The 13785-nt window shown below is 39.2% G+C and overlaps 1 protein-coding gene across 1 annotated transcript in view; it reads right to left on the reverse strand.

The window, feature by feature from the left end:
• Positions 1 to 13785, reverse strand: part of PKD1L1 (polycystic kidney disease 1 like 1) — a 337192-nt gene that overhangs the window by 270516 nt on the left and 52891 nt on the right. The window contains exons 9-11 of the mRNA XM_006901616.1: positions 13157 to 13317; positions 8293 to 8352; positions 5887 to 6063 (exon numbers count right to left, since the gene is read on the reverse strand). Coding sequence (XP_006901678.1) covers positions 5887 to 6063; positions 8293 to 8352; positions 13157 to 13317 — 398 coding nt within the window. The remainder of the gene's footprint in view (positions 1 to 5886; positions 6064 to 8292; positions 8353 to 13156; positions 13318 to 13785) is intronic.

Here is a 13785-nt window from a genome sequence, read left to right on the forward strand (position 1 = left end):
ATCCTCCCTAGTCATTGTCCAACTCTCTGATGCATAACAAGTGATTGCAAAAACCATGGCCTGTATCAGGCACACCGTAGTCTCCAGAGAGAAACCGTTGCTCTTGAGTACTTTAGAGAGGTCCCTAACTGCAGACTTTCCCATCGCAATACGTTTTTTTATTTCCTGGGTACTGGTGCCAAGAGTGTTGACCATGTAGCCGAGCAAACTGAAGCTGTGAACAATCTCAATCGCTTCACCATCCATCCTGATGCTACCGATTGGTCCAGTAGTGAGAATTTTTGTCTTCTGGACATTGAGCCTCATAAACCTAACTAGAGATGCAAAACATCGTTATAAGGAAATCTACAATATACTATTAAAAGAAACAATAAGAGACCTAACTAAATTGAAACATTTTCCTTGCTTATGAATATAAAGATTGAACATAATAAAAATAACAATCCTATCAAAAGTAATTTACACTACTTTTGTGTTTAACACAATCTCAATATAGACACCAAACTCATTTTTCAAAGACATAAAAAAGGCAATCAGCAAGTTTATTTGGAAAGAAAGGAGACTGCAAATAAGCAAGACACTTTTGGAAAATAAAAATCAAGCAGGAAGCATAGCACTCCCTGATCTAAAAAACTGCTAAATAGCTGTGCTAACCCAAACAGCATGGTATTGGTACAATGAGAGACACGTAGACCAATGAAACAGAATTGAGAACCCCAGTGTTAACCTATTCACTTATGACTGGAAGAAGAGTTTTAAACATACCATGGATGAGTCCTGTTTGCATCCCTTTTCAGTTTGTAAAGGAATAGATAATTAGGGAGGTTGGACTTCATGAGGAAGAATATGGCATCAGGACTGGAGGAAGACTCATCAACAACCAACATATGCAGGTGACACAACCTTGCTTGCCAAAACTGGCAGGGCCTGAAACATTTGTTGCAGAAAGGCAAGGACTGTCATCTTCAATATGGATTCAATACCAACAAGACAAAGATTCTCACCCCTGGGCCAATTGGCATCACCTATATGGTGAAGAGATTGAGGTTGTTAATTTCAGCTTGCTCAGCTTCATAATCATCACTGTTGGCACTAGCAATTAGGAAATCAAAAGACAAAGTGCACTAGGGAAATCTGCTATTAGGGACCTCTCCAAAGTGCTAAAGAGGATAGATGTCAGTCTAGAAACTAAGGTGTGCCTGATTCAGGTAATAGTATTCACAATTACTTGATATTCATCAGAGGACAATGACTAAGGATGGCAGAAGAAGAAAGGATGTCTTTGAGTTGCAGTGCTGGAGAAGAGTATTAAAATACCATGGACTGCCAACAGAACAAATAGATCTGTCTTGGAGAGGGCGAAACCAAGCTGCTCCTTGCAGGCAAGGATTTTGAGGCTCTATCTCACATATTTGGGCATGTGGCCAGGAGGGACAAGTTCTTGGAAAAGGACCTCATGCTTGGAAGATGGAGGGACAGCACAGAGATGGACTGACACAGAAACTAGAGTAAAAGGGGAGGTTTGTCAGAGATAGTGAGACTGGCTAAAAATAGGGAGAGGTTCAGAGCTATCATACATGGGGTTGTGCTATGAGTCATAGGTGACTCGATGGCACATAACAACCACCACCACCTATGGTCAAGTGGTATTTGACAAAGAAACAAACCTATCACATGAACAAACAACAACCTCTTCAACAAACGGTGCTGGAAAAATTGGACATCCCCCTGCAGAGAGCTAAATCAGGATCCATATATCACACCATACAAAGAAATTCAGGCTTGACCTAAGGGTAAAGCTCAAAACCATAAAGATCATAAGAGATAAAATGGTCAGAAATGCACAATCAGGAGTTGATAACATTGATGAGTAGGATCTTCTAAAAATTAAGTTCCTGTGTACATAAAAAGTTTTTCTAATAGGGTGAAAGAGAAAACACAGACTGGATAGAAAACATTTGTCAATAACACTTCAGAAAAGAGACTCATGATGAAAATTTAAAGAATCCTTATGGGCCTCTCCAAGAAAAAAGATGACAACCCAATCACAAAATTTGTGAAAGACATAGACTCTTCACAGAGAAAGACATTCATTTCGATGGCCAGTGACACATGAAGAAATGCTCAAAATCATTGGCAATCAGAAAGATGCAAAACAAAACAATAATATACCGTGTCAGCCCAGTGGCAATAACAATAATTAAACATTAACCGCAAGCAATAATTGTTGGAGAAGATGTGGAGAGATTGGAACCACTGGTGGGATTGTAGAATGGTTCAGCCACTCTGGAAGGCTGTTTGACATTTCCTCAAAAAGCTGAACATAGAAATTACATATGATCGAGCTGTTCCACTGCTAGGTATATATTCCAAGGAAAATAAAAACCTAAGACACAAATGGTTATTTGTACAACTATGTTCATAGAAATGTTATTCACAATTGTAAGGAAAATGGAAACATCCCAAATATCTATCAACAAATTACTGAATTGAAAAATTGTGATACATTCATATAATGGAATACTATGCACTATGCTTGGTCAACTGACTGGAAGAGATCTATATTTGTTCCCATTTCAAAGAAGGGTGACCCAACAGAGTGTGGAAACTATAGAACAATCTCACTGATTTCACATGCAAGCAAGATCATCCAAAAACGACCGGAACAGCACATCAGTAGAGAACTGCCAGAAGTCCAGGCTGGGTTGAGAAGGGGTTGTGGTACTAGGAATATTGTAGCTAATATTATATGGATTTTGGCTGAAAGCTGGGAGTACCAGAGGAATGTCTATCTGTGTTTCATTGATTATGCAAAGGTGTTTAACTGTGTGGATCATAACAAACTGTGGCTGACTCTGAGAAGAATGGAATTCCAGAACACTTGATCGTGCTAATGCGAAACTTACAGAGCCAGGAAACACTGCATGGTTCAAAATTGGGAAGGGCATATGCCAGGGATGTGTCCTGTTTCCATACTTTTCAACTTGTATGCAGAACAGATTATCCAAGAGGTTGGGCTCTATGAGAAGTGTGACATCAGGATTGGTGGAAGATCGATCAACAATCTGCAGATTATGCAGATGACACAACCCTACTTGCTGAAACTGAGGAGGACCTGAAGTTCTTGCTGCAGAGAGTCAAGGACTGCAGCCTTCAACATGGATTGAGGCTTACTGTCAAGAATCCAAAGATTCTCAGCACTGACCGATTGGTAGCATCAGGATGGATGGTGAAGAGATTGAGACTGTTCACAACTTTAGTCTGCTTGGCTCCACAGTCAACACTCTCGGCACCAGCAGCCAAAATTAAAAGACATATTGTGATGGGAAAGTTTCCTGTTAGGGACTTCAAAGTACTGAAGAGCAATGGTGTCTCTCTGGAAACTAAGGTGCATCTAATACAAGCCATGGTCTTTGCAATCACTTGTTATGCATCAGAGAGTTGGACAATGACCAGAGGATAGAAGGAGAATTGATGCCTTTGAGCTTTGGTGTTGGAGAAGAGTATTGAGTGTACCGTGGACTGCTAAGAAAACAAATAGATTCATCCTGGACAGGGTTAACCTTGGCTGCTCCATGAAGGCAAGGTTTCTGAGGCTTCCTCTGACATACTTTGGACATGTTGTAAGGAGAGACCAGTCCTTGGAGAAGGACATCATGCTTGAGAGGATGGAGGGCAGGCACAGGAGGGGAAGGCCCTCTAGGAGGTAGATTTATTCAGTGACTGGGGTAATTGGGATGGGTGTGTTGGAGACAGTGAGATTAGCACAGGACAGAGCAGAGTTTAAGGCTGTTGTACAAAGGGTCCCTATGAGTCGCAAGCAACTCGATGACACATAACAACAATAACATGCACTATGCAGCATTAAGGAACAATTACTTCATAAAATACTATGGAATATAGGATAGCCTACAGAACATTTTTCTGAGGGAACTAAGTCTCATAAGGACAAATACTACATAAAATCCTTATTGTAAAAATGAGGATAACTATTATTATGTGTATAAAAGTCCAAAAGGGGATGGGAATGGTGCAAGTGTATGTAAAATGTGTATGGGGGAAATCCCTAGGATATCCGTGTTTTGGAGTTAGATTGGGGGTAGGGAGTGGAGGAATGGGAAAGATCCAATGGAGACTGAGTAATGATAGGGATAATTCAATAGTAATTGATTTTATAAATCACAATGTATCTAAATAACTGTATGAAAGACAGTGTTAAAGAAGAGAGTGTGAAGCACAATGTACATGAATGAGACATGATATACATGAATCTTGTATGCAAACCAATATAAAATCACATGCTACAGAAAAATCTAGAAGGGCAAGAAAAAAATAAATCCATTGACCAATGCTATGTTATATAAAATTTTACAACAACTATAACAACTCTCACAAAAAAATGTAGAAAGGAGTCTACAGATGTCCATATTAATTAGATATAATCACATAACTGGAATAATTCTCTAGATTTGAAGACCTATGTCTGTATTTTAGGACAATCTACAAAACTGTTGTAATATAGGTTTTAAATCTGATCTGTATTTTGTAAGTAAACCAGTATGAAATAAAAAAAATCTGATGCTTTACTTTTCTAAAAATAAGAGTACTCTATATTCAGTATAGAATATATTCACATCTTTATAGAAGAGACTGCCCATCTTTCTCCCATTAAGTACCTATTGAATTTGGAACTGCTGACCATTTGGTTAGCCTATCCTCTTTTATACATTATGGCACCTAGGATCTTCATTCATTAAAAAAGCTATAAGGCACCCTGGAGAGTAGAACTTTAAGTGTTGTATGGACAATCTCCTCTTGTAAAGATTGATAGCCTCAGAAACCTTGATGGAGGATCACAATAAGCCAAAATATTTTCTATTGTGGTGGGATTGGTGTTTGCTTTAAAGAACTGAAACTTGTCTCTAGGCTTCTTTCCAATAGAAGCCATCCTGAGAATGACCACTCTTCCCTGGCTAGGAAATAGAATTAATTTCCCAAGCAACTGGAGACCACTAGTAAGTAATTTTATTTTATGTATTTAGAATCTGACTGAATATTATACTAGTTATTTTACACTATTTTTATCCACGAAACATGATTAATTTCTTTCAAAACGTTTTAAAGCCTTTGTAGGGAATTGGTTATAAAAATCAAGATGTTGGTATTTAAATCAATACTGATTATAAGGCAAGTGGATTATATCTTCAGCAAGATCAACTCTGATCTATTTTCATTACTTTCTTTGAAAAGAAAAAAAGAAAGTTCTGACTACAAGACTGATTATTTGAATGATGCCAAGTTTTAAAAATTATTATTAAAAACCTTATTTCCTGAGATACTGTGAGGGAAAAATAGGAGAGTAACCATCTAACATTATGAGATGCCATAATAGCATGTATTACTACTAAAGGTGCAAACTAACAATTGAATTAAACCTGTGATAGGGAAAAAGCAGGTTGAGAACTCAGTTGTAATTCATGACCAACGTTGATCAGCACATGCTAACTACTCCTCTGCCATAGAAGTCCAGAACAGAAAAGTGTTATACATGAGAAACATGCAGCAAACACTGATTTTTCTTGACCCACAGATGCAGGAGCTGAGTGTGTCTCTCTTCCCCTTTGCACTTGGAAGTGGCATTTCAATCTGCAATTGTTGAGCTTCTATCAGCACAGGATTTAATGGTACTTTTGGAAAAAGAGCTTTGGATTCTATGTTATCCATAAAGAGACAAACTCAAAGTTGAAAAGACATCAAAGAAAATGATCACTAGAAACAGTTACAAATATTTATATGTTTTTAACACCCCCCCAAAAAAAGTGTAGGGTTGATATCCAAATAATTTTGAAACAGATACAAACTTCAGCATATAGAGGGAGTACATACCTGACAAGGCATAGTTTTGGAAAATAGCCTGGCTGATTAGGGACTTGGGCCAGTCAATCATGAGTGATGGTACAGCACTGCCTGTGGAGTGGGATGGGTCAATCAGGTTATCCCCAGCACTGGGGCCTCTATCATCACTTCCATTTGTTTCTGGTCCAGGAAAGTTGATATTACTCCCTGAGAAGATAAATCAAACCAATGAACAGCAACTACAAAAAAAAAATCATTGAAATCTTCTTAAATCACCAGTGGTTTAAAAATTATATCAATATCACTTCTACTATAGGTGGACACAACATTCTAAAATAGTACCAATAGAAATTAAATTAAATGCTGCTGAAGATCATTTAAAAATGGCTAGAAGAGTACAATAGATAGGGAACTGCCAGAAGCTCAAGCAGGATTTAGAAGAAGCCATTGCACCACAGATATGATTGCTGATGTCAGATGGATCCTGGCTGAAAGTGAAGAATACCAGAAGAATGTCTATTTGTGCTTTATTGACTATGCAAAGGTATTTGACTGTGTGGATCATTACAAGTTGTGGCTCACATTGAGAAGAACGGGAATCCCAGAGCACTTTTTTGTACTCATGAGAAACCTAAACCTGGACCAGGCGTGACTATGATGTGAACCGGGTAGGGACTACTGCATGGTTTGAAATTGAGAAGGGAGAGCACGGGGGTTGTATTCTTTCTTTGGACCTATTTAGTCAGTATGCTGAGCAAATTACTTGAGAAGTTGGACTTTGTTAAGAGGAGTGTGGCATCAGGATTGAAGGGAAACTCATCAATAACCTGTGTTATGGAGACTACAAAACCTTGCTTGTTGAAAGTGAGGGACTTGAAACACTTGTTGCAGAAAATCAGTGAATAAAGCCTTCAATGTGGATTGCATATCAATGTCAAAAGAAAACAAGGATTCTTACCACTGGACCAAAAGGCAGTGTCATGAAGGATGGAAAGGAGACTGAAACTGTCAACAGCTTCATTTTACCTGGATCCACAATTAACACCCTTGGTACCAGGAGTCAGGAAATGAGGAGATGCATTGCACTGGGAAAGTCTACATGTAGGGCGCTCTCTAAATTATTGAGGAGTAATAATGTCAGTTTGAGGACTAAGGTGTGTCTGATTGAGGCCATAGTCTTTCTGATCACTTGCTATGCATTTGATCACTTGCTATGCATTTGAACTATAGCATTAGAAAGGAGCACTAAGCATCTCATGGATGGCCAAGAGAACTAACAGATATGTCTTAGAGAGAGTAAAGTCGAGTGTTCTTTGGAGGCAAGAATGATAGGGGTTTGCCTCACATACTTTGGGTCTGTTGCTAAGAAGAGCTATTCCTTAAATAAGGACAAGATGCTGGGAAAGGTGGAGGGTCAGTGAAGGAGAGGAAAATCCTCAACCAGGTGGATTGATGTGGTGACTGCTGCAATGAGTTCTTGTTTGTCAGGAAGTGTGAAGATGGCACAGGATAGAACAGAGTTCAGATCTCTTGTTCATAAGGTCACTGTAAGTTGTACTCCACTCAACTGCAGTTAATAACAACAACAACATAGTGACTGAAATAATGGACTCCCGTATGGTGGAGGTCATAAGGATGGCACAAGATAGGGCAAGGTTTAAATCCTTTGTTCACAAGATCACTAGGAGTCAGAGTCCATTTGAAGGCATGTAAGAACAACACTGGTACACACCCCTTAGTATTATCCTAAGTGTAAAGAGAGTCTTTGGGGGCTTCATGCAGTAGAATGACAATCTATTTTATCTCTAAAAATCTAGCTATCAGTTCTTGAGAATCACAGGAAAGAATGGAAGTAGGCTTCCCAGGGAGATGATTGCTGACCCAAACCTTTAGGTAGGAAGTTCAGCAGGTAAACAAGTTGAGTAGAATGTGAAGGAGACATTGTTGGAAAAGCACCCCAGGAATCAAGTCATAGAAGAGGGCCTGGAACTCCTGTCAAGTATTTGCAGCACAAAGTATAAGAAATGGAGAAGCAGATGAGTTAGAAATACAGATTTGGGCCCAGTTTGGTCATGAACAGAAGTTGACACTTTTCTCTTTGACTTTTAGTTGCTGTCAGATGTCTGGGTGAAGAAAGTGGTATATTAAGTTTGGATTTCAGAAAAGATGGTGAAAGATCTACAACAGTAAAAAGAATGAACACATGCGGTTGTGGCCAGAAGTAACCCCCAAACCATACCCTCTGGCAATAAATCAATTCCACCTCATAGGGACCCCACAGGGCAGAACAAAATCTGGGCTCATAAATCTATGGGAGCAGGCTACCCATCTTTCTCCCAAGGAGAGGCTGGTGGATTTATTTCATGGGCTTCAGTTTACAGCCTAACACTCAGCCCACAGCATCATCAGGGCTGGAAACAACCAGAGTTGTAGTACCTGCTTCTCTTCCTTTTGAGGGTGTTGCTTCTTGTATACCACTAGAGTAGGCTTCAAAATCTACGTGAAAGGAGACAAAAGCATAATATTTCACTTAAAATCACAGAATCCACAGAAATGAATACTGATAGAATACTGATTCTTTTGACAGGGCAAAATTCTGGTCTATTTCTAGAGTCTTCATATTACTTTGTATATTACAAAAATATTCTCCAGAAGTCTTCCACTTTTATCATCATAAACACTAATATTGGCAGATAGTATTGGCCCTGTGAACTTCAAGATTGAACTGAAGTTCCAAGTAAGCATGTGACTTTTTAAAACAACGCAGCTAATAAGTGAGAGGACAATACTCCAAACTGAGCTCTTTGGACTCCAGGCCCAGCTTTATTTTCTCCATTTAGCATACTTGTACTCCTCTTTTTTAGAGAACACTTCTCACCCTCTTCTGTTTAAGGAAAGGAGCAGACATAAAAGCATTCTGCTGCAAATGTCATGTTTCGGTCCCCTCAACTCCCCCTTCCAAAGACTGAGATGTCCACAGAACTCCTTACCAATCAACTACAACACAGAGCCTAGAACATGGTAGTATCTGCAGGGTTTACAGGGCAAAGAAAGCACTGTTGCTGAGGGGGCAGCAGAATTTCAGTTCTACTATTCTACACAAAAGAGCTTAAACATTTAACAGTATTAAAACTTTTTATTAGAAACTGTAGGGGTTAAGCTAACTAGATCAAGAGTCCCTTGGATTTAGAGAATGTAGAAATCAGAGATCAGGGAAAACTCTGTTAAAGAGAAAACTCTATTAACTGCACATTATGGAGAACCAAGGATAGCATTCTCAAGTAGAAAACATTGCTAAGTAAATGTGCAATTGGTCAGTAGATGTGGGTTATTGAGTAAATGGCAGTATTCTGCCTTCTCTAGGAGTGTGTATGTCAGAGAAAATATTCTCTTGCTATTTCAAAAATTCTGATATGGATGTGATCTTATGAATAGGAAAGATCAACAAATATTGTGACTCTAGTCAACATATTTTTCTGCTTGTAAAACTGCTCAAATAAAAGTTATGAGAACTACAGGTGAAGTGGACACAGAGTTAAGTGGAATGAGTTCCTCCCCCCTTGCCTAACGAAAGTCTTGAGTAGCTCATTCTTCTGCCCAGCACTTTCCTGCTGGTCAGAATAATGCAACCAGAAAAAAATAACATTTGATTGTTAAAAGTTAATAAATCATGTAATCGCTGAGCTAAGAATATTCAGAGAGGAAGCAGAAAAATATTTTTACTGACAGTGAACTTTTCTCTCAGCTTTTTAACCACAGAAATAGTTTCTATAAAACCTAAAAATTAATAACTGATGATAAAATGATCTAATTATTAGGCAAGTAGAGACAATGATGAAGAAACAAATATTTAATATTTACTAAGTTGTGTGTGTGTTGTGTATGATTGAATCAAAACCAACCCATAGCTGATCCTATGGCAGGTTTTCAGAAGTGTTTAATTGCATAGGAGTAGACTGCCCATCTTTTTCCAGGTAATTTATGCATATATGTGTACACAACACACATAAGCTTTCACTGTCTTCTTGCTGTAGGTGGGCCCCATTACTTTCCCAGTAGAGAGAGAATAATATTTTCCAAAGGATACTTTTGTCCACATACAAGGAGATAACATTAAAAGAGAGTGGTAATTACCAGAGAGATAGGAGGGCGGGTCCTGTAAGGGCATAATTCCAGGTGGTTTCATTCCCTCCCAAAGATGAGTAACCATGGATCCATTCTCCAGCAACACTAATTCTGAGGACACTGTTGCTTCGCCTAGAACATCCACTTGGCCTGCAGAATCAGCAACAGCAGTAAAATCCTGGGATACACTCATTGTGGACTGCTGCGAGAGTGTCCCTAAGGCCAAACGATCAAGTGGGCCAGCTGTCTTCTGCAGAGGTTCCTGAGAGGATGGCGTGGTTATGAAGTCAAGGCCAGCTGTGTTAGCCTCCACCAACAATGGTTTTGACTCTGATAACTTCATGATAGTTCCAGATTGTGAAGACTCCAGAAGTTCTACTGTTCTACACAAAAGAGCTTAAATATTTAACAGTATTAAAAGTGTTGACCAGACAAAATAACACTTGATTGTTAAAAATCAAGAAATCATACAATTGTGTAATGTTTGCTATACATCTGACATAATTTGAAAACCTAGTTGAAAGCAGGAATACCAGAGGAATGTACATCTGTGTTTCATTGACTATGCATAGGCGTTTGACTGTGTGGATCATAACAAACTGTGGCTGACTCTGAGAAGAATGGGAATCCCAGAACACTTGATCGTTCTAATGTGAAAGCTATACTTGGACCAGGAGGCAGTCATCAGAACAGAGCAAGGGAACACTGCATCGTTCAAAATTGGGAAGGGCGTATGCCAGGGATGTGTCCTATCTCCATACCTTTTCAACCTGTATGCAGAACAGATTATCCAGGAGACTGGGCTCTATGAGGAGAAATCTGGGGTCAAGATTGTTGGAAAATCGATCAACAGTCTGCGTTATGCAGATGACACAACCCAGCTTGCTGAAACTGAGGAGGACCTGAAGAGGGTCAAGGACTGCAGCCTCGAATATGGATTGAGGCTCAATGTCAAGAAGACAAAGATTCTCACCACTGGGCTAATTGGCAGCATCAGGATGGATGGTGAAAAGATTGAGATTGTTCACAGCTTTAGTTTGCTTGGCTCCACAGTCAACACTCTTGGCACCAGTAGGCAGGAAATTAAAAGGTGTATTGCCATGGGAAAGTCTGCTGTTAGGGACCTCTCCAGGGTACTGAAAAGCAATGGTGTCTCTCTGGAAACTAAGGTGCATCTGATACAGGCCATGGTCTTTGCAATCACTTGCTTTGTATCAGAGAGTTGGACAATGACCAAAGAAGATAGGAGAATTGATGCCTTTGAGCTGTGGTGCTGGAAAGAGTATTAAGAGTACCATGGACTGCTAGGAAAACAGAGTCATCCTGGAAAGGTTAAACCGGGTGGCTCCTTGGAGGCAAGGATTCTGAGGCTCCGTCTAACATAATTTGGACATGTTGTAAGGAGAGACCGGTCCTTGGAGAAGGACATCATGCTGGGGAGGGTGGAGGGACAGGACAGGAGGGAAAGGCCCTCTATAAGGTGGATTGATTCAGTGACTGGGGTAATCGGGATGGGAGTGTCAGAGACAGTGCGATTGGCACAGGACAGAACAGAGTTTAGGGCTGTTGTACATAGGGTTGTTATGAGTCGCAAACAACTCGATGGCACATAACAACAACAGCAACAACACTTAAAAGATAAACACAATAGTAGTATAGTTTTTACCTGATGTCATGGAGAACAGTGACATGCTAAATATATATGTAGGTAGGACCCAAGATATAGCCATTTTAACTGGGCTTTGTACTCCCCTCTCTCCCTGTATAGATAGAGGGCAGCCTGTCAAATCTGCTGACCCTCTATGTGGATTATTCATTTGTGTTCTAGAACCAATCTTGAAAGCATGAGATGTCTCTGAATCTCTACTCGCCTACCTATCAGTGTCGAGAGTAATAATTCTAAAAAGTATTAGTCTTTGATGTATAATAAAGAATAATAAAGAAGACATCTCCTTGGACATAAAAATGATATCTCAATAAGGAAAACTTTAGTTTCTATAATGGATTTATTAAAAAAATTAATATGATACTTATATATAAGAAAGATGATACATTTGAAGCAATAATTTGGGACAATTATTAACTTTGCTGAGAATTTAGCCACTAGTTGTGTTTTTACTGCAGTTTCCTCTAAAATGAGTTTTTATTTGAAAAAAAAAACCTAAAAGAAGCTAGGAATTTCTCTTTAAAAATTAAAAAGACAATTATCATCCAAATATTCATATACCGTTGACCATTGTGGCTTATCATACTTAACATAGCCTACAGAATCATTTCGGTAGCCTCATCAAAAGCATTAAATATTACGTTCAAAGTGTCAATAAATTAAGATATACAAGTGCAAGATTCTGTTGAAAAAATTCACCATCCACTTCAGAAACAGAAACCCCTTCATGTATCATCATGTGATCCCTTATTATAAGAGATTTAGTTCACCTGAATGAAAAATTAGCCTCCCTGCAGGTTCAAGCCAGGTACCAACCACACAACAGCAAGAGGTCAACCATCACACCACCAGTGCCTTCAGGCTTCACACCTTATATTATTTAATGTTACCACCAACCTATGAAGCATTGTGGTGATGTTATTATATACCACCAAGTGGGAATTGGTCCATAGTTGACTCTCCAGTGGGTTTTCAGAGGGAAAAAAAAACCCACACAGGAGATTACTCTTTCCTCTACTCTGGAGCAGCTGGTGCATTTGAACTGCATGTCCCTGGTTTGTAGCACAGCTTCTTACCACCAGGCCACCAGAGCCTCCTTATCATCCAAGAGATTGAATCACAGAGGTTGCTCAAAGAAGGATTGGACCAGGACTGGCCAGAACCTTCTCCCTCTGACTTCTCTGTACATTCTCTTAAATACTGCTGCCTCCAAAACAAACAATGTCATGAAGAGGCCTGTCCTCTGGAGTAATAGGTCAAAGCATTTGTCATTTCCAAGGACTTAATGAGTTTTAAAACCAATAAAACTGTATAAAAGGAAGTCAGACTCATCAACAACAGAGAGCACCTGCTTCTGAATCTCACATACTTCCAGCTACTTAGGAAGCACATGAAGAAAATGGTGATGATTGCAGACAATTCAGAACTTACTAAATTTTGCCGAATTTGAGAAATCTCAAAATAAGTTTGGTTTTTTTCCCTTTAGTCAACAAAAGAAATAATGTTTACCTTCCAGACTGTTATCTTCTGTTGCATTGACTAAGAAGAGGTCCCAGGAGTAAGAGAGATTATGCACATCACCACAGTCTTCACATACAGCTTGAAGAGATAGTTCTTCATTCCAGTTGACAAAGCTATTTCTAAAGTTGACCATGGATATATGGATGAATCTAGAGATGGAAATAAGGTTTGAGGCTTAAGGAAAGTGATAAAATATTTGTTTACCATTGTTCTTATTCTCAAACCAAGCCCACTGTCACAGTGTCTGCCCCAGGTCACAGTGAGTTCATGGGTGACTGAGCAGAGCTGGTCCCTGGGACTTTGTGCCTATGACCTTCCAAGGCACAGATTGCCAAGACTTGATTTCATGAAGCCACTGGATGAGTTAGCAGTTAAGCACCTCATCATTCGTCCCACTTGAGGATCTCATATAAGCATATTTAAATTGCCCCACCTTGGATAAATATTATGTGAATTTAATAGCAATCCCATGGCCAATATTACAGAGCCCTTGTGATATGGTCAGCTTCACACTAAACTCAATGTAGCATAATCCCAATCAAGAAAATGAGATCCTTATGAAAAATGCACTCATATTTTTGCCCTGTTTATGGAGGCATAGAGTCAGAGATTGATGT

The sequence above is a fragment of the Elephantulus edwardii genome, unplaced genomic scaffold (assembly GCF_000299155.1).
Source record: "Elephantulus edwardii isolate Elephantulus edwardi_28Jun2011 unplaced genomic scaffold, EleEdw1.0 scaffold00339, whole genome shotgun sequence".
In the NCBI taxonomy this organism is placed as follows: Eukaryota; Metazoa; Chordata; class Mammalia; order Macroscelidea; family Macroscelididae; genus Elephantulus; species Elephantulus edwardii.